Raw genomic sequence first — 25,987 nt, 5'->3', positions numbered from 1 at the left:
TAGTATCGCAGTCTCGTCTATAGATATGGCATGGAATGTGGGTTAGAGATGCTGGGAGTTGTAGTTTCGCAGTCTCGTCTATAGATATGGCATGGAGTGTGGGTTAGAGACGCTGGGAGTTGTAGTATCGCAGTATCGTCTATAGATATGGCATGGAGTGTGGGTAAGATGCTGGGAGTTGTAGTTTCGCAGTATCGTCTATAGATATGGCATGGAGTGTGGGTTAGAGACGCTGGGAGTTGTAGTATCGCAGTCTCGTCTATAGATATGGCATGGAATGTGGGTTAGAGATGCTGGGAGTTGTAGTTTCGCAGTATCGTCTATAGATATGGCATGGAGTGTGGGTTAGAGATGCTGGGAGTTGTAGTATCGCAGTATCGTCTATAGATATGGCATGGAGTGTGGGTTAGAGACGCTGGGAGTTGTAGTATCGCAGTCTCGTCTATAGATATGGCATGGAATGTGGGTTAGAGATGCTGGGAGTTGTAGTTTCGCAGTCTCGTCTATAGATATGGCATGGAGTGTGGGTTAGAGACGCTGGGAGTTGTAGTATCGCAGTATCGTCTATAGATATGGCATGGAGTGTGGGTAAGATGCTGGGAGTTGTAGTTTCGCAGTATCGTCTATAGATATGGCATGGAGTGTGGGTTAGAGATGCTGGGAGTTGTAGTTTCGCAGTATCGTCTATAGATATGGCATGGAATGTGGGTTAGAGATGCTGGGAGTTGTAGTATCGCAGTATCGTCTATAGATATGGCATGGAGTGTGGGTAAGATGCTGGGAGTTGTAGTTTTGCAGTATCGTCTATAGATATGGCATGGAGTGTGGGTTAGAGATGCTGGGAGTTGCAGTTTCGCAGTATCGTCTATAGATATGGCATGGAATGTGGGTTAGAGATGCTGGGAGTTGTAGTATCGCAGTATCGTCTATAGATATGGCATGGAGTGTGGGTAAGATGCTGGGAGTTGTAGTTTCGCAGTATCGTCTATAGATATGGCATGGAGTGTGGGTTAGAGATGCTGGGAGTTGTAGTTTCGCAGTATCGTCTATAGATATGGCATGGAATGTGGGTTAGAGACGCTGGGAGTTGTAGTATCGCAGTATCGTCTATAGATATGGCATGGAGTGTGGGTTAGAGACGCTGGGAGTTGTAGTTTCGCAGTATCGTCTATAGATATGGCATGGAGTGTGGGTTAGAGATGCTGGGAGTTGCAGTTTCGCAGTATCGTCTATAGATATGGCATGGAGTGTGGGTTAGAGATGCTGGGAGTTGTAGTTTCGCAGTATCGTCTATAGATATGGCATGGAGTGTGGGTAAGATGCTGGGAGTTGTAGTTTCGCAGTATCGTCTATAGATATGGCATGGAGTGTGGGTTAGAGATGCTGGGAGTTGTAGTAAGGCACTAGTGTACAGTGATGGCATGTAGTGTGAGTTGGGGATACTAGGAGTAGTAGTATGAGAGTGTAGTGTATAGCTAAGGCATGTAGTGTGGGTTACAGATGCTGGGAGTTGTAGTACCACGGTCTCGTCTACATCTGGATGTTGCCTCTTATCACTGTGCTTTCTCCACACTGTGGATCCGATGACGCTTTCCTGGGGGTCCGATGGACGGGGGTCCGGCTGTCGCTGTGTGAGTGATTAATGATCTGCGCTGAGTCGCTGACACTCTGTCGTCTGTCGTCTGATGAGGGATACAATGGGAGAGGACGCAGTGTGCTTGTGTTCTTCTGCCGCTGTCATTTGCTTTCTTCAGTCTCATCGCAGCTTCCTGTGCTCTGGGCAATTACCAGATTACTTTACACTGAGCGCTCACGATCAGCACCGGGCGGCGGCATCGGCGGAGCGTTCTTCTCCATTATACTCGTGGCTAGGAACATTTCTGATGTCCTTAGATTGGGGGGCAGATTATGTAACGTGTCCTTATAGCACTGCTCCAGTGTACACGACCGTCTGCGCTAAACCGTGCCGCGTGCCGGGCGTGACGCTGAGCCGAGGTGGCAGACCCCCTATCTCCCCAATTATCCTCGATAAGTCAGCAGATCCCGGAGGGGGCTTCAGGGCAGCGGAGTCTGGAGAGCACCAGACGGGCAAAGGAGAGCAGGCGGGGGGCTATTCTACAGGGGAGAGAGGGGGCAAATAATAGCAGGGCAGCAGCATGTGAATGGTATGGGTGCGGTAGTATATGTCTAGTATTTGGGCGGTAGTGGGCATATATTAGTGCATTCCGATGCACACAGTATTAGTGCGGTAGTATACACCAGGTTTAGTATTTGTGCAGAGTTATATGTTCAGCATTTGGACAGGAGTGTGCATATAATATACGGGTGGTACTATAGGCTTAGTATTTGGACTGGGAGTGTGCATATATTATTATAGCATGGGTACATATAATGTTGGTATATTTTTAGTATTTGGGCAGAAGTGTGGATATATGATTACAGCACAGTACATATAAGATTAGTGCGGCAGTACACCTTTGGTATTTGGACAGGGTTGTGACACAATAGTACAACATGGTGCATATAGCATTGGTGCAGCGCTGGAATATTGTAGTATTTGGGCGGTAATATATGTATATTATAGCAGCAAGATGCACATAGTATTAGTGCGGTTGTAAATGTTTAGAAATGGAGTGAAAGTGTGCTTATATTAGTGAAGCAGGGCGCATATAGTAGTGTGGAAGTATATGCTGATTATTTGGGCGGTCGTGTGCCTAAATTGGTGTAATAGGGTGCATATGCAGTATCAGGGCGGCACCAGTGTATTTTTAGTATTTGGGGGTATTGTGTGCATATTATAGTATTAGCGCGGCAGTATATGTTTAGTAGTATTTGGGCGGTAGCATATGTTTAGTAGTATTTGGGCGGTAGCATATGTTTAGTAGTATTTGGGCGGTAGTATATGTTTAGTATTTGAGCGGTAGTATATGTTTAGTAGTATTTGGGCGGTAGCATATGTTTAGTAGTATTTGGGCGGTAGTATATGTTTAGTATTTGAGCGGTAGTATATGTTTAGTAGTATTTGGGCGGTAGCATATGTTTAGTAGTATTTGGGCGGTAGTATATGTTTAGTATTTGAGCGGTAGTATATGTTTAGTAGTATTTGGGCGGTAGCATATGTTTAGTAGTATTTGGGCGGTAGTATATGTTTAGTATTTGAGCGGTAGTATATGTTTAGTAGTATTTGGGCGGTAGCATATGTTTAGTAGTATTTGGGCGGTAGTATATGTTTAGTAGTATTTGGGCGGTAGCATATGTTTAGTAGTATTTGAGCGGTAGTATATGTTTAGTAGTATTTGGGCGGTAGTATATGTTTAGTAGTATTTGGGCGGTAGTATATGTTTAGTAGTATTTGGGCGGTAGTATATGTTTAGTAGTATTTGGGCGGTAGCATATGTTTAGTAGTATTTGGGCGGTAGCATATGTTTAGTAGTATTTGGGCGGTAGTATATGTTTAGTAGTATTTGGGCGGTAGTATATGTTTAGTAGTATTTGGGCGGTAGTATATGTTTAGTATTTGGGCGGTAGTATATGTTTAGTATTTGGGCGGTAGTAGTGCGGTAGCATATGTTTAGTATTTGGGCGGTAGTATATGTTTAATAGTATTTGGGCGGTAGTATATGTGTAGTAGTATTTGGGCGGTAGTATATGTTTAGTAGTATTTGGGCGGTAGTATATGTTTAATAGTATTTGGGCGGTAGTATATGTTTAGTATTTGGGCGGTAGTATATGTTTAGTATTTGGGCGGTAGTAGTGCGGTAGCATATGTTTAGTATTTGGGCGGTAGTATGTGGTATCAGCACATGCAGTATTTGCTCTGAATATTGGTGGTGCGTGCGACACTCTGCAAGCATCAGAAATGTGCATTATTGGGTTGCGGTCCGCAGGCGGGTCTGAATGAGCCTGTGCCGCCATTATCAGGGACTTGGGATTAGATGTGTAATCATGTTGACTTTCCTGGAGTTGATGGATTGCTCTTATCTGAAGCCGCAATACTTTTTTTCTCCGAGGCTCTACAGCCTCTCACAGATAATGGGAAATGATGTACATAATCTAGTCCCAGGGAGACGGGAAAACACACAGATTCATCACCAATCACGGGCGGATTGCCTCCATTCACACACAAATCATAAAAAAATAAAGCAGGGAGTTTATGGCGACTGATAAGGACCGAATATATGAGGACTGTATGAATGCGTCTCTCCTGGGGGAAAAAAAGAAACCGCCTTGAAGGGGTGACTGTTCTCTTATAGACACACTACACTGGGCTCAGAGGTGGGAAAATTCAAGGTTTATCCTAGAATGATGAAATCATGAAAAGAAAAGGCTTTCATTGTAAGGATGGTGGAGTCTGGACAGCCCCTTCTAGACCAGCAAGGAGCAGGGGTAAGGAGGGTGTGCAGCTGCAGGTAGGCCCTAACCCTGCACCAGTCCTTGCCCTACAATCGTCCAGTAAGACTCCAGGATAGGCCTCGGATCACTGCTCCTTCCAGGCTTTGTGGCACCGACCCCATGCAGCTCCAGAAAAGCAAATAATGATGGTGCAGAGTGCCTGTAAATTGCTCTGCCCGATCACGGAGAACTGTGCAGCTGCTCAGGAAGCTGAACCATCAGCGATCAGTCTGATCAGTCTTCTATTACAGGGCGGGGTGAGTAACTATTTAATCCCCAATATGTAGAACTAACCCTTCAACTGCCCTCCACGGAGGAGCTTACAATTCAGCACTTTGCTGCCTAAGACTATCCGGGATTGTTATCATCCTCCTCTCTGTCCTAGACCACCAGGGATCCTTACATTACCTCTGGTCTGTCCTAGACCACCAGGGATCCTTATATTACCTCCTCTCTGCCCTAGACCACCAGGGATCCTTACATTACCTCCTCTCTGCCCTAGACCACCAGGGATCCTTACATTACCTCCTCTCTGCCCTAGACCACCAGGGATCCTTACATTACCTCCTCTCTGCCCTAGACCACCAAGGATCCTTACATTACCTCCTCTCTGCCCTAGACCACCAAGGATCCTTACATTACCACTGGTCTGTCCTAGACCACCAGGGATCCTTACATTACCTCCTCTCTGCCCTAGACCACCAGGGATCCTTACATTACCTCTTGTCTGTCCTAGACCACCAGGGATCCTTACATTACCTCCTCTCTGCCCTAGACCACCAGGGATCCTTACATTACCTCTTGTCTGTCCTAGACCACCAGGGATCCTTACATTACCTCTTGTCTGTCCTAGACCACCAGGGATCCTTACATTACCTCCTCTCTGCCCTAGACCACCAGGGATCCTTACATTACCTCCTCTCTGCCCTAGACCACCAGGGATCCTTACATTACCTCTTGTCTGTCCTAGACCACCAGGGATCCTTACATTACCTCCTCTCTGCCCTAGACCACCAGGGATCCTTACATTACCTCCTCTCTGCCCTAGACCACCAGCGATCCTTACATTACCTCCTCTCTGCCCTAGACCACCAGCGATCCTTACATTACCTCCTCTCTGCCCTAGACCACCAGGGATCCTTACATTACCTCCTCTCTGCCCTAGACCACCAGGGATCCTTACATTACCTCCTCTCTGCCCTAGACCACCAGGGATCCTTACATTACCTCTTGTCTGTCCTAGACCACCAGGGATCCTTACATTACCTCTTGTCTGTCCTAGACCACCAGGGATCCTTACATTACCTCTTGTCTGTCCTAGACCACCAGGGATCCTTACATTACCTCCTCTCTGCCCTAGACCACCAGGGATCCTTACATTACCTCCTCTCTGCCCTAGACCACCAGGGATCCTTACATTACCTCTTGTCTGTCCTAGACCACCAGGGATCCTTACATTACCTCCTCTCTGCCCTAGACCACCAGGGATCCTTACATTACCTCCTCTCTGCCCTAGACCACCAGCGATCCTTACATTACCTCCTCTCTGCCCTAGACCACCAGGGATCCTTACATTACCTCCTCTCTGTCCTAGACCAACAGGGATCCTTACATTACCTCCTCTCTGCCCTAGACCACCAGGGATCCTTACATTACCTCCTCTCTGCCCTAGACCACCAGGGATCCTTACATTACCTCTTGTCTGTCCTAGACCACCAGGGATCCTTACATTACCTCTTGTCTGTCCTAGACCACCAGGGATCCTTACATTACCTCCTCTCTGCCCTAGACCACCAGGGATCCTTTTTTTTTTTTATAAAATAGGTTTTTATTAAAGTCGAATATGAACAATACAATTTATGCATTTTTCCATTATTTTACAAAATTTTTACATTTTCCAAATCCCCAACAATCCCAACAAAACCCAAACCTCCCCCTCCCCTGACAGCTCATACCCATTTATACTTTTGTTACCAGTATTGATGGTTCTTTGAGCCATTTGACTCACTTATGTCCGCTTGTTCCTTTAGCACTCTCTTCCTTTCAGAGGCCCTCATCCTCCCATTTCCCATAACTACTCATCTTAGCTCGAGCCACAGAGACCACATTTTGTCAAATTTTCTATTTTCTATTTTCCCACATCTTTTGTAGACCCCCTTTTCCAAATTGAGACCATGTTTAACATATTTCAGAAATTCACCCCTTGTAGGCGGTTCCTCCTTGATCCAGTTCCTTGCTATTACCTTCCTTGCCATATATAATAGCCTAGCTATTGCTATCTTCCAGGTGTTATCCACTTTAATTTCCTCTACATGTCCCAGTATACACACTATCGGATCCCTCGGCACTCTGCATTTATACGCCCCTTCCACACGGCTCATTACCACCAACCAGAAAGCAACCAGTCTTGGACATGTCCACATCATGTGGTATATTCCTGCATTTTCAGTCTTACATCTCGGGCATTCAGAGTCAGCACGCAACCCCGCTCTGCACAACACTTCCGGTGATTTATAGACTCTGTGCAAGATGTACAGCTGCGATAGTCTATACGGCTCGCTCAGTGACACTCGTGGAACCCACTCCAACACCGACTCCCAGGTTTCATCCTCCATTGGGCCTAACTCTCTTTCCCATTTCGCTCTCGCTTTTAGGGGGAAGTCTAGCAAATATGCATGTAGAAGGTCCTTATAAAGGGTGGTAATGACTCCCCTTGTGGATCCTTCCCCACATACGTATTCCAGAACTATGTCCTCCTGGATCTCAATACCTCCGCCCTTGTTTTGAGCTTTAAAAGCATGTTTCATCTGAGCATATTGATATTCCCCAGTCGGTCTCAATCCAAACTCCCCTTGCAGCTGCGAAAAGGACTTTAATCCTCGTTGTTGAACTATCTGAGCCACCAAGTGGATTCCTTTGGCCTGCCACTCCGCCAGCACTCCAAGAGCCGCAAACTCAACCAAATTATTATTAAACCATATCGGTGTAAATTTAGTCAGCCCCGTGACCCCCCGAATCTGTCGCAGTCTGGTCCATAATTTATATATCAAAAACATAGTTGGGTATAATTTCCCCAATACTCCCAAGGAGCCATCCTCCAGACACTGCGCTACCGGTCGTCGGTCCGTCACCCTCTCCATCAAGTGTTGTACCGCACTGGAGGACGCCTCCCGCGCCCAGCCCTTCAAATGCTGACTTTGGGCTGCAAGAAAATATAACTCAGAATTGGGTAAAGCCAATCCTCCATCTTCCTTGGGTCGCTGAAGCGTCTCCAGGCGAATACGTGGGTACCGCCTCCCCCATATCAGACTTCTAAAAAGAGCACTAATCTGCCGGAATTTCCCACGTGGAATCCAAACTGGCGCATTATGTAGGACGTAAAGTAATTTGGGCATCAGAACCATTTTAATGAGATTAACCCTACCCACCACCGATAGGTGCAATTTATTCCACGCATCCACTTTTGCTTTAAGAGCGCCCATGAGAGGTGTCAAATTCCTATACAAAAACTCTGTAACTGGCATCGAGATCCATATTCCCAGGTATTTGAAAAGGGATGCCACCTTAAGCCGCCCCTCTCCCAATGGCTCACTTCTGCTCTCCTCCACCCCATCCACCTCAAAGAGGACCGACTTATCCCAATTTATCCTCAATCCCGACAAGTCTCCAAATTTCCCAATGATCTCGATAGCCCCATTCAAGGCTTCATCCGGGTCCGCCAGGAACAGTAAGGCCATGTTCACACAGTGCGTTTTTTACTGCGGAACCGCAGCGGTATTGCCGCTGCGGTTCCGCAGCAGTTTTCCATGCAGGGTACATAACAATGTAACCCTATGGAAAACAGTCACTGCTGTGCACATGGTCCGTAATTTCGTTTAAAAAGCCGCGCAGAATAGCTGCGGCAAAAAAGAAGGAGCATGTCACTTCTTTTTCCTGAACCGCAGCGGTTCTGCACCCATAGACCTCCATTGTGAGGTCAAAATCGCAGTAAAACCCGCAGATCAAAAATATATCTGCGGGTTTTACTGCGATTTGATGTGCAGAACCGCTGCAGCAGGAAGTGCGGGGGAGCGGGCGGAAGTGCGTGGGCGGAGTGTGGCTGCCCCCCCCGTGCTCCGATCCCGTCCCCCCGTGCTCCGATGCCCCCCCCCCCCCCGTGCTCCGATGCCCCCCCCGTGCTCCGATGCCCCCCCCCCCCCAGTGCTCCGATGCCCCCCCGTGTGCCCTAATCTCCCCCCCTTATACTTACCCGGCGTCCCGGTGTCCGTCCGGCCGTCTTCTCCCTGGGCGCCGCCATCTTGCAAAATGGCGGGCGCATGCGCAGTGCGCCCGCCGAATCTGCCGGTCGGCAGATTCGCTCCAAAGTGCATTTTGATCACTGAGATAGGTTATATCTCAGTGATCAAAATAAAAAAATAGTAAATGACACCCCCCCCACTTTGTCACCCCCATTGGTAGGGACAATAAAAAAATTAAGAATTTTTTTTTTTTTTTTTCACTAAGGTTAGAATAGGGTTAGGGGTAGGGTTAGGGTTAGGGTTAGGGGTAGGGTTAGGGTATTTTCAGCCATTTTAGCCCTAAAAAGCTTCCTAGGAAACACAGTCTCTGCATAGAAAACTGCATAAAAAAAGGATAAAAAAACGCATCAAAAAACGCATCAAAAAAGGACAAAAAAAGGACCAAAAAAAGGACCTGCGTTTTCTGCCAAGAGCTGCAGTTTTTTAAAAAAACTGTCCTGAAAAAAAAAAGGATGGAAATCCTGAACGTGTGAACATACCCTTAGATGTCATCTGCATATAACGCGATTTTCTCCTCAACACTCTCATATCTGAACCCAGGAACCTCATCCGATTGTCGGATCTTAGCGGCCAGTGGCTCCACAGCTAAGGCAAACAGAAGGGGCGACAGTGGGCAACCCTGCCTCGTGCCTCTGGCCAACTTTATAGGCTGAGAGAGTTCCCCATTCACTCTAATTCTAGCTGTTGGTAGTGAATATAACAGTTGAGTCCACGCCACAAATTGCGGTCCAATACCCATACACTTCAACACCCGCCAGAGATATCCCCACTCCACACTGTCAAACGCCTTATGGGCATCCAAGGACGCAATAACCCTTCGGCCACAATTGTCAGACTTCAGCTGCAGGTTCATATGCAGCCTCCGCAGATTAACCGCTGTAGATCTGTCAGGCATAAAACCAGACTGATCCGGATGTACAAGGTTAGCAATGACGCTGGACAAACGGGTAGCTAACACCTTGGCCAAGAGCTTGACATCGATGGTTAACAGAGAGATTGGCCGATATGACTCAGGCTTCCCCAGATCCTTATCCTCCTTCGGAATAACCACTATAGTGGCCTCCCTCATAGATGCTGGGAGATACCCTTGGCACCCAGCCTCCTCCAGTACTAACTTTAATCTAGGAATCAGCACTTCCTCCAAACTTTTATAGATTTCAGCTGGCAGCCCATCAACTCCAGGTGCCTTCCCATTGGCCATAGACTTCAGCGCCCGACTCAGTTCCTCCTCGGTGATAGGGGCATCTAGGCTCACCCTATCCTCCTCGCTCAATTTCGGAAGACCCAGACTCTCAAGGAAAGTCTCCGTATCTCCGGCTGACTCATTGACCCTGGAGGAATATAAGTCCGCGTAGAAGTCCGCAAAGACCTTTATAATTTCAGGTGTTTCAGATACCCTGCTCCCCCCATCTGAAACCAACGAGTGCACATACGAGGTACTATGCTGAGCCGCGACTACCACCGATAGCATGTGACCCACTGTTTCTCCCTCCTGAAAATAAGTCACCCTCTGAAACTCCCGCTTCCTTTCAGCTTTTCCCAGCAGTATCTTTTCCATACAATTTTGCGCTGTTCTCAACCTTTTCTCTGCTTCGGAAGTCCCCAGCACTACCATCTCATCCTCTGCGGCTTTCAGCTCCTCCATCGCCACCCTCTCCGCCTCCCTTATCCTCCTCTTACACCTACTAATGTCTCTAAATAGTAACCCTCTCAGGTACGCTTTCATTGCATCCCAAACAGTTAAAGCATCTGTACTCCCATCATTTAAAGCAAAGAATTCCGTCACCTCCTTCCCTATACCGTCCAAGTCAATACTCTGTAACCAGTTAGGATGGATCTTCCATTCTCTCCCACTTGCGGTCCGTGTCCCCAACAACCTAACCTCCACCTCAATTGGACTGTGATCCGAAAGGGCCCTCGACAGATAACGCACCTCTCCCACCATTGTGTCCAACAGGCGGTTACCCAGCGCCATATCAATTCTGGATAGCGTAGCATGAGCCGGCGAGTAGCACGAGTACCCTCTCTCCCCAACATGTCTAACTCTCCATAAATCAATCATGCCTATTTCACGCACATAGGTACCAAACGTTGTAGTGTGCCCCTCCGACCTGTTCTGGGTGATCTTATTTTTATCCCAAAAGTCATCACAGATATTGTTCAAATCCCCAATAATTAAGAGTGGTAGTGGTTCCCATCGTTCCACCTTCTCCAACACCTCCCTGATCTTCTTACTTGAATATGGAGGTGGAATATACATTGCCGCAACACACACTCTCACTCCATATAATATACACTGTATCACCACATACTGACCATCAGCATCCACGCATACCTTCACCTCTTCATACTGCACTCCCATCGGCACCAACACTGACACCCCTCTTGAGTACGTCGAAAAGGTAGAATGATACCCCTTCTGTATCCATCGTCTATTCAGTACGTCCACTTTCTCCCATATCAAGTGCGTCTCTAACAAGCATATCATAGAAGCCCGCTGATCCTTCGCATACTGCAAGCTCGCAGCTCTCCTAGATTTATCCGCCAGACCTCTCACATTCCAACTTAATATCTTAAAGCGGTCCCCTATTATATGACTCATCATCTTTAATTATGTCGTTACTCCCGGTTCTGAGCTGTCTAACTTCCCTCCCCACCCGCCCTCCCCCACACCCCCCAATACTATACATTCTGCCTCTTATCAAGAGTGGGGCACCATCACCCATTGCGAACACTCTTGTTAACATAACCTTCTCCTTCCGCCTCCCGCTACCATTTATAACAGAATTCGGCGCAAGTCTTAGAAGAACAATATAATTCAACCTGTATTACATTACAACTACAAGAAACTAAATAAACTTTTAGTACTCTGCACACCCTTCCTCCCTCGTACTTCTCCGCCGTATCAGCACTCCCAGTGCGTTCCCTGAATAATACCCAGCTCCACCCTCCAACCTGCACATTTCAATTATCAATGTACGGTCAGTCAAACTCTTTTTCTCCTTTTTGAAAGAATTAAAATACCTCCCGACTAACCCACCCCACATTTTCAATCTCCTTTCCCTTTAAGCTTTTTAGCATTAAGATCAATCCACTGGGTAGCGTCCTCCGGCGTCTGGAAAAAATGAATCTTATCCAACGCTACCACTCTCAGTCGTGCCGGAAACATCATGGAGTACTGCACTCCCAGTTCTCTCAGCCGTCTCTTGATACCCGTGAACATCATCCGTTGTTTCTGTACCAGGGCGGAATAGTCAGGGTAAATAGCAATTCTTTAACCTCCAATTGTCAGATCCGTCATGTCTCTAGCCTTCCTCAGGATAATGTCTCTGTCTCTGTAGTTTAGGATTTTGGCAAGCATGGTACGGGGACTTGCTCCAGGGACAGGTGGTTTCGGTGGGACCCTGTGGGCTCTCTCTACCGCAAATACTTTTGTCAGTGCTGCATCACCAAAGGTCTCAAGGAGCCAGCTTTCAATATACTCCGTGGGATTCCTCCCCTCAGTTTTTTCAGGGACACCCACTATACGAATGTTATTTCTTCTGGACCTATTCTCCAGATCCTCATTTTTTGCAGCTAGCTCCAATATTGCTTGAGTAAACTTCCTCTCCGCTTTCTGCAGCTGCACTATATGGTCTTCTGCCGTGCTCACTCTTTCCTCCACAGCCCCCACACGTTTGTCAATCTTCTGCAGGGCTGCATTTATCTGGGCTGTGTCACCCTTGACCTCCTGTATCTGCTGGGTCAGGGATTGTTTGCATGATGATACCAGTGCAAAGACATCTCTAAGGGTGGGCTCTGCTCCTGGCTCCTTATCTTCAGATCCCCCTACTACCACCGCCATGTCACCATCCCCACTCTCCTGTTGTACCTCCTGCTCCTCTGCTGGTCTTTCCTCCTCTCCTTCTGTGTCTGCTCCAGCGTCCTCCTCTGCTTTTCCTGAGTTCCCTGCGGCCTCCACTCTAGCAAACTGCTGGAGCTTTGCCGCCGCCGCCATTCTCTTCTGGCATGCCTCGTTGTCCTTCTCCGCCTTCTCTCTGGTGTCGGCGCCATCTTGGCTGATCCCAGCCTCGCCGGCTCCTGCATCTCTTTGCCTCCTCCTGGTCATACTCATTGACCTCGGGGCCGCCGCTGTTCACTTGCGCACTCCCGGGACTCTCCTGCAGCCGGTAAGCACCTTGAATCGCCGCTCAGCTGCGGCTTATAAGGATAATGTCAGCTTTAGCAGCGGGAGCGCTCTATCACCCGTCCGCTCACATGGACGTTCAGGCCACGCCCCCACCAGGGATCCTTACATTACCTCTTGTCTGTCCTAGACCACCAGGGATCCTTACATTACCTCCTCTCTGCCCTAGACCACCAGGGATCCTTACATTACCTCCTCTCTGTCCTAGACCACCAGGGATCCTTAAATTACCTCCCCTCTGCCCTAGACCACCAGGGATCCTTACATTACCTCCTCTCTGCCCTAGACCACCAGGGATCCTTACATTACCTCCTCTCTGCCCTAGACCACCAGGAATCCTTACATTACCTCCTCTCTGCCCTAGACCACCAGGGATCCTTACATTACCTCCTCTCTGCCCTAGACCACCAGGGATCCTTACATTACCTCCTCTCTGCCCTAGACCACCAGGGATCCTTACATTACCTCTTCTCTACCCTAGACCGGCTCCAAGGATTCCTATGTTACTTCTTCACTGCCCTAGCCCACCGTTGAATTTCCTTACATATACCCATTAACTACCCTAGACCACCAGGAATATCAACAATTACCCTTTTGCGGTGCTAAAACAGAATCTATATCAATATTAACAGTGTCACTGCCCTAGACTACCAATAGTGATTGAGGTAACCAAACTCACTACCCTAGGCCACCAGGGATACAAAAATTAACCTCTCTCTGCTCTAGATCACCCAAAATGCAGACAATAACCATCGCTGCATGAGATCTGGATGCAACCCTCTATATCGGATTGCAGTTCTGTATTTTCTGGCTTGGCGGGAGCAGTACCCAGATCCCCAACAGGCTCGCTGACAACATAGTGTGAATGCTGCCTTTGCTCACACAGAGATACAGGGAACGTAGCTCTAATGCCTGAGGCAGAATATGGAGATGTATTCAATACCCTGTATTAATGGATGTAGAATTGACCTTTGTATGGCAGAATTGGATAATCGCATGGTATCAGGTTCCCAGCAGCCTCATTACTTCCGCTCGTCTCTGTGAAGAATCTAATAAACTCTTCTCCTTTTGAAGGAAACTGAACACTGTAATAGGGGAGGGAGCAAGGAGCAATGATTGTGCTAGTCACATATGTACCCGCACATAATAAGCAATGGCCTCCCGCCCGTCATGTACGGGCGGCTCCAGAACCTCAGCCTTCTCACACCATCTAGTTTCATAAAGGCTATAAAAAGGGTCTTCCCGTTCAAGAACCGGATTAAATGAATGAAGTGTGATTTTGTAAATAATCTTAACTCAGACTGGTTTACGGTCCCGAATATGGACGGCGATGTCCATACTGGCCGCGAGGTCTCCTGACAAGCGATGTCCATACTGGCCGCCAGGTCTCCTGACAAGTGATGCCATGGTCGGCCGCCAGGTCTCCCGACAAGTGATGCCATGGTCGGCCGCCAGGTCTCCCGACAAGTGATGTCCAGACCGGCCGCTAGGTCTCCCGACAAGTGATGTTCAGACCGGCCGCCAGGTCTCCCGACAAGTGATGTCCAGACCGGCCGCCAGGTCTCCCGACAAGTGATGTCCAGACCGGCCGCCAGGTCTCCCCGACAAGTGAAGTCCAGACCGGCTGCCAGGTCTCCTCGACAAGTGATGTCCAGACCGCAACCAGGTCTCCCGACAAGTGATGTCCAGACCGGCCGTCAGGTCTCCCCGACAAGTGATGTCCAGACCGGCTGCCAGGTCTCCTCGACAAGTGATGTCCAGACCGCAGCCAGGTCTCCCGACAAGTGATGTACAAACCGGCCGCCAGGTCTCCCGACAAGTGATGTCCAAACCGGCCGCCAGGTCTCCCCGACAAGTGATGTCCAGACCGGTTGCCAGGTCTCCTCGACAAGTGATGTCCAGACCGGCCACCAGGTCTCCCGACAAGTGATGTCCAGACCGGCCGCCAGGTCTCCCGACAAGTGATGTCCAGACCGGCCGCCAGGTCTCCCCGACAAGTGAAGTCCAGACCGGCTGCCAGGTCTCCTCGACAAGTGATGTCCAGACCGCAACCAGGTCTCCCGACAAGTGATGTCCAGACCGGCCGTCAGGTCTCCCCGACAAGTGATGTCCAGACCGGCTGCCAGGTCTCCTCGACAAGTGATGTCCAGACCGCAGCCAGGTCTCCCGACAAGTGATGTCCAAACCGGCCGCCAGGTCTCCCCGACAAGTGATGTCCAGACCGGTTGCCAGGTCTCCTCGACAAGTGATGTCCAGACCGGCCACCAGGTCTCCCGACAAGTGATGTCCAGACCGGCCGCTAGGTCTCCCGACAAGTGATGTTCAGACCGGCCGCCAGGTCTCCCGACAAGTGATGTCCAGACCGGCCGCCAGGTCTCCCGACAAGTGATGTCCAGACCGGCCGCCAGGTCTCCCCGACAAGTGAAGTCCAGACCGGCTGCCAGGTCTCCTCGACAAGTGATGTCCAGACCGCAACCAGGTCTCCCGACAAGTGATGTCCAGACCGGCCGTCAGGTCTCCCCGACAAGTGATGTCCAGACCGGCTGCCAAGTCTCCTCGACAAGTGATGTCCAGACCGCAGCCAGGTCTCCCGACAAGTGATGTCCAAACCAGCCGCCAGGTCTCCCCGACAAGTGATGTCCAGACCGGTTGCCAGGTCTCCTCGACAAGTGATGTCCAGACCGCAGCCAGGTCTCCCGACAAGTGATGTCCAAACCGGCCGCCAGGTCTCCCCGACAAGTGATGTCCAGACCGGTTGCCAGGTCTCCTCGACAAGTGATGTCCAGACCGCAGCCAGGTCTCCCGACACGTGATGTCCAGACCGGCCGCCAGGTCTCCCCGACAAGTGATGTCCAGACCGGCTGCCAGGTCTCCTCGACAAGTGATGTCCAGAACGCAGCCAGGTCTCCCGACAAGTGATGTCCAGACCGGCCGTCAGGTCTCCAAACAAGTAATGTCCAGACCTGAGGTCTCCTGACCAGTATGATGCTAAATTCGGAGATCTATGCCCGTTCCAAATAATTACGGACTATGAAGTTCTGATTTGTAAAACTTCTCCTAAAACATACGTGGTGTATTCACAGGAAATGTCATAAATGTCTGAAAGGTGCATGATCTGTACCTGGATTGAAAATTGGGGTCTCTAAACCCAAAGACTAACTACCTGGTGAGGAAGCCATCCCGGCCTGGATGTCAGAGAGGTGTCTCACTTGGCAAATGGAGACCTTCATCTATCAGTCATTTACAGGACTAGTTAGTAAGCCAATAATAACCCAATGGTTTACCGTTCTGCGTAAACAGCTCCTGTGCAGACATATGTATCTCTATAACTACAAACAAAACCCTATATATAATCGTGTAGTCCAGTTTTATACCCCAATCTCGGCTTATTTGTAACCTATAGCCGGGAGAAAAGGTATATAGTAACCCATGCACTATCAGACTACACAAGGTTTGTTTGTAGTCTGTTACCATGGAGACACATGGGCACAAAAAATGCCATTTTGCAAAGTTTTTTGATCTTTTTAGATGCATCTGATCGCATCAGTCATTGATGTAGTATTTTAATTATAAGGCAGTCTTATCCTCAGCGACTCCCCTGTCTGTTCACAGGTTTTTCAGTGCAGCAGAGTCAGGAGAGTGACAGAGCTACTGCTGCTAAAAGAAGCGATTACGGCTAATATGTCCCCGGCTGCAGAAAGAAAAAAAAAGCAGCGAGATCTGATGCACAGTCCACATCAACATCGGAATCAATCAACCAATTAAGCGCTCCTTACTGCCAATGAAGTCACTTCCACCCTCATGTTGCTTCATATCCAACATGCACAAAGTAGCTCGTTCATCCTACCGGTAAGATGTGCGAGCAGGATGCGTGTGCCCATCGCTGGGTGGCGGGGGAACCCGACCGTGCAGAAGGAGCCTCGGTGAAGGAGGCGCGCTCTCCGCTCGCTACTTGATCATTATCTTTGGGAATCAGAATTTCTTTTTGGAGAGGGGAAGGGGAGGAAGCCTCCATTTTCTGCCTGCACATCCACAGCAGATGGGACTTAGATGTAAAAAAAGAAGAAGAAGAATGCAGCTGCTCTTCTCCTCCTACCAGTCACGTCTAATTGGCTTGTTTTGTTCTTACCTTTTCTGCTGCATGACTTCGCTCAGGGTTTGCTGCTTGTCTTGAAGCAGCCAGCGGAGATACTTCATTTCGCGTTGGTGCTGGGCTGCCTTCCCTGCAAAGTCTTCCTCCTGCTCGGCCAGCTTGTGAGTGATGCCTTGCACGGTGCTTGCGGCTTTCTTCCTGTACACCTGTAAGCAGAGAATACGGTGGTGAAGGATCCGCACTGGCAGGATGACTGCAACAACCCGGCGCCGTCCGTCGCTGAGGCTCCGTGATGTCTTGCTGACCCCTTAAGTCAGGTATGCCAGCCTTATGTAATCTTATACCCCCCCACCCATCCCCGCTAATGCAGACAGTGCATTCATTTGGTTGAAGGATTAAATCATTTTTTGCTCGTGATGATGATTATGCACAGGCACATGGATGCCGGAGCGCACTCACAATCCGCGGCTATGTTTTATTAATGGCAGCAAAGCTTGCAAAATCTAACAGTTGGTTCACTAGTAGCGTGCATGCTACAAGTAGCCTTGGGAAAGAGCAGGGACTAATATAATATATATCTAGATAGATGGCGGCTCATTCATCCATTTTTTTTGCTTGCATCAAGGAAAGCTGGGTGACAACCAACAAGCCCATCGGATACGACTAGCACACGGGTTGTCAGCCCGATTTTCTACAGTCCAGTCCAATTGGGATTTTCTTAACATTTCTTAAATAAGGATTTAATTTATTTTTTTTTTTTTTAAATAAAATTGCCAAAACAGAATTTTTAAAAGGTTTTTCCTGCATCGGGATGTCGTCTGGTTTGCGCATACCTGCACGATTGGCAGGTATCGTCCTCGTCACTAGGTAAGTGCACGATGCTTGCCGATCACGAACGAGTCAGAAAACCCCTGATTTTTTTTAACAGAATTAGTAAAAATGGCTCTACATTGGCGCCATTCTTCATTGCAGGTCCTACTGACTTAAGAGAGGGAAAGCTGCACTATCGGACCCCCCGTCCTGTGAAAAAGAATGGCTCGGTGCATGAAAACGGACCCCCTTAATTGAGGATGTAAAAGTTTTTTGCATCTGGTGCTCCTGCTTTTTTTTTTTTTTAAATCAGTCCAGTACCGCTGAGCTAGTAGAAGCCGTTAAGCGGTTGCTGGAAGTCTATGGTATAACGATCCTTTAAAAAGGTTCAGACGTAAACATCAAGGAGTCAGCTCGGGGACTTGGCGCACTTCATCCTCTCCAGTCTGTAATGAAAACGGCTGTCTAATAAAACTAACATAGCGCTGGATCACAGGCGCGTGCCGCTTTAGGACCAACGCTCCTTGATTCAATTTTGCTCTGCGGGCTCAGCACCTGGGGAATCTGGGTCGTAAACGGCCAAAACGCTTGTGTGCGAGGCTCCGATTTAATATAACGGACGACTTGGAGTCTCCAGAAGGCGACACTTCCAAGAGTCTCAGGAGGGTGACACTTCCAAGAGTCTCAGGAGGGTGACACTTTCACGAGTCTCCAGAGGGCGACACATCCACGAGTCTCAGGAGGGCGACACTTCCACGAGTCTCAGGAGGGCGACACTTCCACGAGTCTCAGGAGGGCGACACTTCCACGAGTCTCAGGAGGGCGACACTTCCACGAGTCTCAGGAGGGCGACACTTCCACGAGTCTCAGGAGGGCGACACTTCCACGAGTCTCAGGAGGGCGACACTTCCACAAGTCTCAGGAGGGCGACACTTCCACAAGTCTCAGGAGGGCGACACTTCCACGAGTCTCAGGAGGGCGACACTTCCACGAGTCTCAGGAGGGCGACACTTCCACGAGCCTCGGGAGGGTGGCATTTCCAAGAGGATCAGCGTCTGGAAATTTTGGGGTGCCATAAGCAAAAACACAGCGCTTGGATGTGATCAGTAGGAGGCCGACCCCAGCGTTGGCCACCGATTCTGAAAAATGGGGCCCCCTTTTCCTTTCTCAGTGGTGATTGCAGCCCCTCAGCTGTGCCATAAGACCCCATGGGTAACTTATAAATTGCAAAGTTGGAACAGTTTAAAGGCTTTGCACTGAGTTGCAACCAAATTTTTCTAAAACGAAAAATCGAACAACTGCGTGAATAGTCTCCATTAAAAAAAATAATCCCGTTTTCAGTCTGTAGCTACAACGTAGATCAGGACATACAGAACTAAAAGGTACAACTGCAGAATCAGACTACACGGGGATTGTTTGTAGTCTGTCACCATGGAAACTCATAGGTCTGCATAGGTGCTGTGGATGCAAAAGGGAGGATTTTTTTTTGTTTGTTTTTTTTAATGAAGTCTGATTAATTGCATCTGAAATAGAAAATGCTGCAAAAACCGAACCCCCGTTGCTCGGTCGTGATTTGCAGGATTCGGACTCTCGTGCATCTCGATGAGCTCAATAGCGACTTTAATTATCGGACACTGATACTATTTAGCGACACCCGGCGCTGCTAATAGCGGTCTGTCATCAGTACAAATTACGCTGCTAATCCAGTCTCTCTTGAAGAACATTTGTCAGACAGCTAATGCACACTCTCTATCTTCCCGCGTATTAATAATGGATGAATCATGGTCAAATATTATATCAGTGGAAATTAATATTAATGAATGTCTTTGCGATGCAATGCCCTTGACTGCTGTGAGCAGGATGGAGGGATGGGGGTCCCGTAAGGAGTCAAATAATAGATCTGTCAAGTCTTATAATTTAGTGACTGACACCTCCATTCACAGCAATGCTGTCCGGAAACTGAAACCAACGAGGAATATATAGAAAAATAAATAAAAAAAATGAAAATATAATCATAGTCTATACAAGAAATGGCTGCATATTACCAAGCAGGAGGACATCACAGGGCGAATGCCGCCACCAACACGGGGTTATAGCCGGGTTAGTTTGGGGGGTATTGGGGGTCCGATCCTGTGAGTGTAAACTGATCACCAGGCAATGTTTCTGCGTCAGTATTATTAGGACGATGATTAGAAGCTACAGCAGCGTATTTAATGGCCACTGTATAAGCAGTATATGGTAGTAATAAATGACTACAGGGTGTATTTATTCAGGCACAGTATGGCAGTATTATTATATGTGCATTAAATAGCGGTATTGTGTGAGCTTGTATTTAGGAACTACATATTAGCATTACATGAATACTGTATGGAAGTATTATTTGGGCACTGAACAGCAAGATTGTATGAGAGCTATATGGCAATAATAAATGGATACAATGTACAGTTATTTAGGGGCTGTATGGTGATATTATTTGGGCACGGAAAAGCTGCACTGTGTGGGCTTGTACTGGGGCACTGAATGGCGATATTGTCTGAGCATTATAAAATGGATATTGTACGTAGTTGTTTAGGCAGTGTATGGCAGTATTATTTGGGAACATGTGGCGGTATGGTGTGGGTTTGTATTCGGGCACTTAATGGCAATTTATGTATATAGCATAGTACTGGCACTATACTGTAGAAATCAATGGATTCTGTGTGGAGTTATTTATGCGCTGTATGGCGGTAATATTTGGCGGTATGGTGTGGGATTGTGTTCAGACACTTAATGGCATATCTGTCTTCAGTATGGGCATTATACAGTAGGAATAAATGGATACTGTATGGAGTAATTTAGGTGTTATTATTTGGTAATTTAGGTATTATTTGGGCACTGAATTGCTGCGCTATGTGGGCACTGTATTTGGGAACTGAATGTGCGCATTATACGGGACTATTATTTAGAATTGTAAGGTAGTATTCAGTATAAACATTTGAATTAAAGACTTGCACAAATGCACTGGTTTATGATTGTCAGGACACACAGTCTTCTAACAATTACAGCCAATAGTCAGACTGCACAATACCAACCTTAAAAAAAATAAAATGAAAAAATAAAATAGAGAATTAAACGTATATGCGATTTTGAGTCTAGTCATTCAAGAAAATGAATTAGGTTCCCTTTCTTTATTTGTGATGACTAATACAAAATTCCATTTCGACCTTCCTGCTGATCGTGGTGATTACTGCACCCCTACGCATCTGTAAGCGCGGCTGGCTATATGACTGCCATATGGCGCCCCCGCCCTGTGTATGGGCTTGCTGTGCATCTTCTATACATTATTAAGGATGTTAATGTCAGGCAGCAGCAGGGGCCCGGGACGTCATCGCAGGCAGCGTGTCATTATTGTGACAGCACTGAGGATTGCAAGTGACAGCCCGCTAGTGCCCCGCTGCCGTTATGTCTTCACCAGAGCTGTAGCCTTTTGCAGAATAAAGAATCTATTCACGTGTGATGGCAGACGGTATGTATAAAAAAAAAATAATAATAAATTCACAGAATTTATGCGGATCGCAACGCAATGCTAGGGCTGACATAAAAATACATGCGGTCACGCTCAGGCCAGGAAATCAGACGGCCAGTCCAAGCATAGTGTAAGGCTATGTTCACACGATGAGGATTCTGCTGCGGATCCGCAGCGTTTCCGCAGCTGCGGGTACGCAACGGTTTCCCATGCGTTTACAGTACAATGTAAACCTATGGGAAACGCAATCCGCAGTGCACATGCTGCGGAAAAAAACCGCGCGGAAACGCAGCGGTTTACATTCCGCAGCATGTCAATTCTTTGTGCGGAATCCGCAGCGGTTTTACACCTGCTCCTCAATAGGATTCCGCAGGTGTAAAACCGCAGTGGAATCCGCACAAAAACCGTGGCAAATCCGCAGTAATTCCGCAGGAAGTCCGCAGGTAAAACGCAGTGCCTTTTACCTGAGGTTTTCACAAATCCGCTGCGGAAAAATCCGCAGACCTAAAGAATACGTGTGCACATACCCTTACGGTCCTCCTCCCAGCTACAGGGATTGCCCAACACCAATAACTCATGCATCATCCTCTCTAAGATCAGCGGACCCTTCAAAGGTAAAGTACCTTTTTGTGGACAGATCACGACCTCTTGCTCCAATGTAACGGGAAGGGGGGGAAAACGGGGCTAGAAGTAAATATACAAACTTTTTTATTTTTTTTTTTAAAGACCGCAATGGGGTAGTTATTGACCCCATTATTGCTACGTCTTCCAAGATAAAAAAAACAAAAACAATAATTTATAGGGGATTTTTAATTTAACAGTGTGACCAATACATTGCCTGTTCTTTAATGTTGGAAACATAGCAGAACTAATTTTCTATTTATTTTTTTAGCATTTCTGCAAGCATAAAAGATGAGCGCGGAGGAGAAGCTAACAGTGGACGAGCTGGAGTGTAAGATATGCTACCAGAAATTCAACACTCATAATCGTAGGCCCAAGATCCTAGACTGCCTTCACCGAGTTTGCGCCAGGTGCCTATCGAAGATCCTGACCGTAGGAGGAGGCGCTCCAGGCATCAGCTGCCCCTTCTGTCGCAATGAGACTGAACTCCAGGGAGAGGAGGTAGTTGCAGGCCTCCCGGATGACACCAATATCTTGTCCAAGCTGGTGGAGAAAACCATGTGCAAATCGGATAGCAATGAAGTTGTCTTGACGCCCAAAAACCTGGCGTCTTCGAGTCCTTCTCATGGATCTTCTAACTGCCTAGTCATCACGATTATGGAAGTACAAAGGGACGCGAGCAGGACTCCGAGCCAAAACACCATCTCGGACTACTATGCAGACCACAGTCTTGACTCGGCCTCCATAACTTCTCATGGCCAAATTGACCACGACCTGTTCTCCAAACTTTGCAACCACGTCCCCCGGATACTAGTCTGGCTCCTCGGCTTTTTTTACTTTGGTTCCTTACCCCTCGGGATCTATCTGCTGGTAATTCAGAAAGTGACGCTTGGGATTGTTTGCGTCAGTCTGGTGCCCTCTAGTTTAACCGTGTGTCTGGTCTACGGCTTTTGCCAGTGCCTGTGCCAAGGAATGTGTGACTGCTCCTCGAGAAGTTGACGAATGTTAATGGTGACCTCTGAGAGACGTTCTCACCGCACCGGTAAATGGATTTGTTTGGTACGGCTCCCATGTTTTCCTATATAACGTGTATTATGAGATCTACTTGAAACGTGGATGTAAGTGAATCTACTGCACAGTAAAAGTCCAACATCTTTCGCGTGGCTCGTGTTTGTTTCCGTGTATCTCATACGAGAGGATCTCCGTAACCATCTTAGAGGTAAAGTATAATTTATGAGGACCATTCGAGGAATGGTTATGCAAGATCATTTCACTTGCTGGTAATGTAAATCTGGAGGGTGATGATACAACAACAAATAGTCATGGCCGAAAGTGTGGGCACCCTTGAAATTGTTCCTGAAGGTTAATTATTTATTCCAAAAAATTATTGCTATTACACATATTTTGTTATACATATGTTTATATATTTTGTGTGCATTATAGCAACGACAACAAAAAAAAAAAAAAGGCAAATTGGACATAATTTCACACAAAACTGCATAAATAGGACGGATAAAATTGTTGGCATCCTCAACTTAATATTTAGTTCCATCAATCGCTTCCTATAACCATCAACAAGCTTCTTACACTTCTCTACTGGAATTTTCGACCACTCTTCTTTTGCAAACTGCTCCAGGTCTCTCATATGTAAAGGCACCTTATTGCAACAGCAATTTTAAGATCTCTCCACAGGTGATCAATGGGATTTAGATCCAGACTCATTGCTGCCACTTTCCAGCTCTTTGTTTCCATCCATTTCTGGGGGGCTTCTTGAAGCATGTTAGGGGTCATTGTCCTGCTGGAAGCCCCATGACCTAAGACGCAAACCCAGCTTTCTGACACTGGGCACTACATTGCCTCCCAAAACAATTTGGTAATCCTCAGACTTCATGATGCCTTACACACAGTCAAGGCACCCAGTGCCAGAAGAGGCAAAAGAACCCCAAAACATGTTTGAACCGCCACCATATTTAACTGTAGGCACTGTATTCTTTTCTTTCTAGGCCTCATTTAGTTTTCAGTAAACAGCAGAATGATGTGCTTTACCAAAAAGCTCTGTCTTGGTCTCATATGTCCACAAGACACTTTCCCAGAAGGATTTTGGCTTAGTCACGTACATTTTGGCAAACTGCATTCTAGCATTTTTAGGTCTCTGTGTCAGCAGTGGGGTCCTCCTGGTTTTACTGCTATAGCATTTAATTTCATTCAAAAGTGGATGGATAGTTCGCGCCGACACTGATGCACTCTGAGCCTGTAGGACAGCTTGAATTTCTTTGTAACATGATTGGGGCTGCTTATCCACCATCCGGACTATACTGCATTGCAACCTTTCCTCAATTTTTCTCTGCCGTCCTCGTCCAGGGTGTTTATCTACAGTGCCACGGGTTGTAAACCTTTTGATTATATTGTGCACCATGGACAAGGGAACATCAAGATCTCTGGAGATGGACTTGCAACCTTGGGATTGTTGATCTTGTTCAACAATGTTGGTTCTCAAGTCCTCAGTCAGTTCTCATCTCTTTCTGTTCTCCATGGTTAGTGTGGCAGACACTGACACACAATGCAAAGATTGAGTCAACTTCTCCCCTTTTTAACTGGCTTCAAGTGTGATTTTCATATTGCCCACATATGTTACTTGCCACAGGTGAGTGTGCACGAGCATCACATGATTGAAACAAAACTGTTTACCCACAATTTTAGAAAGGTGCCATCAATTTTGTCAGGACCATTTTTGGTGTTTTGTGTGAAATTACGTCCAAATTGCCTTTTTATCTCAGATTTTTTTTTGTGTGTTGTTATAATAGACACACAAAAATAAACATGTATATAACCAAATGTGTAATCTAAATAATTTTCTGGGAAAAATACTTCATTTTCTGTAACAATTTCAAGGCCAACACTTTCGGTCAGGACTGTACAAACATCAGATACCTCCAGTTATATAAAACTTTTCCCTTTTACAGGTCACCTTTTATAATCATACATATACTTCTTTTCTCTGAAAGATGATAAATGAATCAATTAAGTAATTATACTAATTTTAGGGTGAGGCCAACTGGAGCAGCCATGCACAGTTGAAACCATCAGAGGCTAGTAGCTGCTGCTGTCTATTAAAATAATTGCCTGTCTGCTGTTCACCCGCAAAATTAAGTGGTTGCTTTTTAAACAAATCACAATACCGCAGCCGCATTTGGTTGCTGCAGTTTTCGGTAGAGCTGCAGCTGCTCCATTTGGCCTTACCCTAGAAAAAAAATGTGTTTGATAATGCACACTTTTGAAATCACATGTTGTGACGGCTGTTTTTCTGATCTTCCCACTTCTCAGCCATGTAGTCCTCGTTTCCATTTATGCATCTGTCTGTTCTTTCACCTCTCCACCCCAAACATTAGACCTGTTCCCATAGGTTTCTATGGGATCGATACCAGTAATTCAGTAGCAGAAAAGTCCGTTTCTCATGAATTCGGTCAGGGTGGGCACCTGGACGTCTTCCTTTCGTCAGAGCAAAGTGAAAAGTCCATTTCTCCTGGTTTCGATCAGTGTGGGTACCTGGACGTCTTCCATTCATCAGAACCTTTTGTAGCGGGCAGTGAAGTATACTTCGGATACTTATCTGCCCGCTACAAACGGTAGCGGGCAGATAATTTCTTGGAGTTGGGAATACTCCTTTAAGGGTATGTAAACTGCAGCTAGAGAATAAAAAAACAGACATCCTAATGATTGTCCAGGCGGAACGACAGAAGAAATGGATGAGGTGGGATGGAGTTGTACATCCTTACTTGCTGTAAGGAGAATGTCACCCACGGATCCGCACGGTTTGGACTGCTTCGGTGAGTCACGCCACTTTTTGGGGATTCCGAGGCTTTTGGTAAACTGTGTGGGAGCTCCTGCTAGATAAAATACGAAGGCGTGACGTCATCGTCTTATATCCCTATTTGCAGCTTCTCAGCTCATTATCTGGGAGAGAACGATGCTGCAGAACAGACAGTCGCTCTGCGAGATGAGAAACACCAGCGTTATCCTGCGCTGCCAAATAATGAAAAGACAGGGCGGCTGCAATCTGATCAGGACCCGCAAGATCCTAT

General features: G+C 47.2%; 2 protein-coding genes across 6 annotated transcripts in view; one reads left to right on the top strand and one right to left on the bottom strand.

Moving 5' to 3' along the window:
* LOC138649103 (E3 ubiquitin-protein ligase RNF182-like) overlaps nt 1–23,068 on the top strand; it is an 88,655-nt gene extending 65,587 nt beyond the window's left edge. The window contains exons 1-2 of one of the 3 annotated variants that reach the window (XM_069739250.1): nt 4,612–4,649; nt 22,177–23,068. In XM_069739250.1, coding sequence (XP_069595351.1) covers nt 22,197–22,904 — 708 coding nt within the window. In that variant the 5' untranslated portion in view covers nt 4,612–4,649; nt 22,177–22,196 and the 3' untranslated portion in view covers nt 22,905–23,068. Of the gene's footprint in view, nt 1–4,611; nt 4,650–17,218; nt 17,287–22,176 lie in introns of those variants that run through there. The other 2 variants (XM_069739249.1, XM_069739251.1) reach the window with 2 other exon arrangements.
* The window catches only part of CEP89 (centrosomal protein 89), a 359,859-nt gene that overhangs the window by 10,566 nt on the left and 323,306 nt on the right, over nt 1–25,987 (bottom strand). For all 3 annotated transcript variants that reach the window (XM_069739248.1, XM_069739246.1, XM_069739247.1), the window contains exon 17: nt 17,006–17,175. In XM_069739248.1, coding sequence (XP_069595349.1) covers nt 17,006–17,175 — 170 coding nt within the window. The remainder of the gene's footprint in view (nt 1–17,005; nt 17,176–25,987) is intronic.

The sequence above is a fragment of the Ranitomeya imitator genome, chromosome 9, assembly GCF_032444005.1.
Source record: "Ranitomeya imitator isolate aRanImi1 chromosome 9, aRanImi1.pri, whole genome shotgun sequence".
In the NCBI taxonomy this organism is placed as follows: domain Eukaryota; kingdom Metazoa; phylum Chordata; class Amphibia; order Anura; family Dendrobatidae; genus Ranitomeya; species Ranitomeya imitator.
This window is presented reverse-complemented; position numbering and strand designations above follow the sequence as displayed.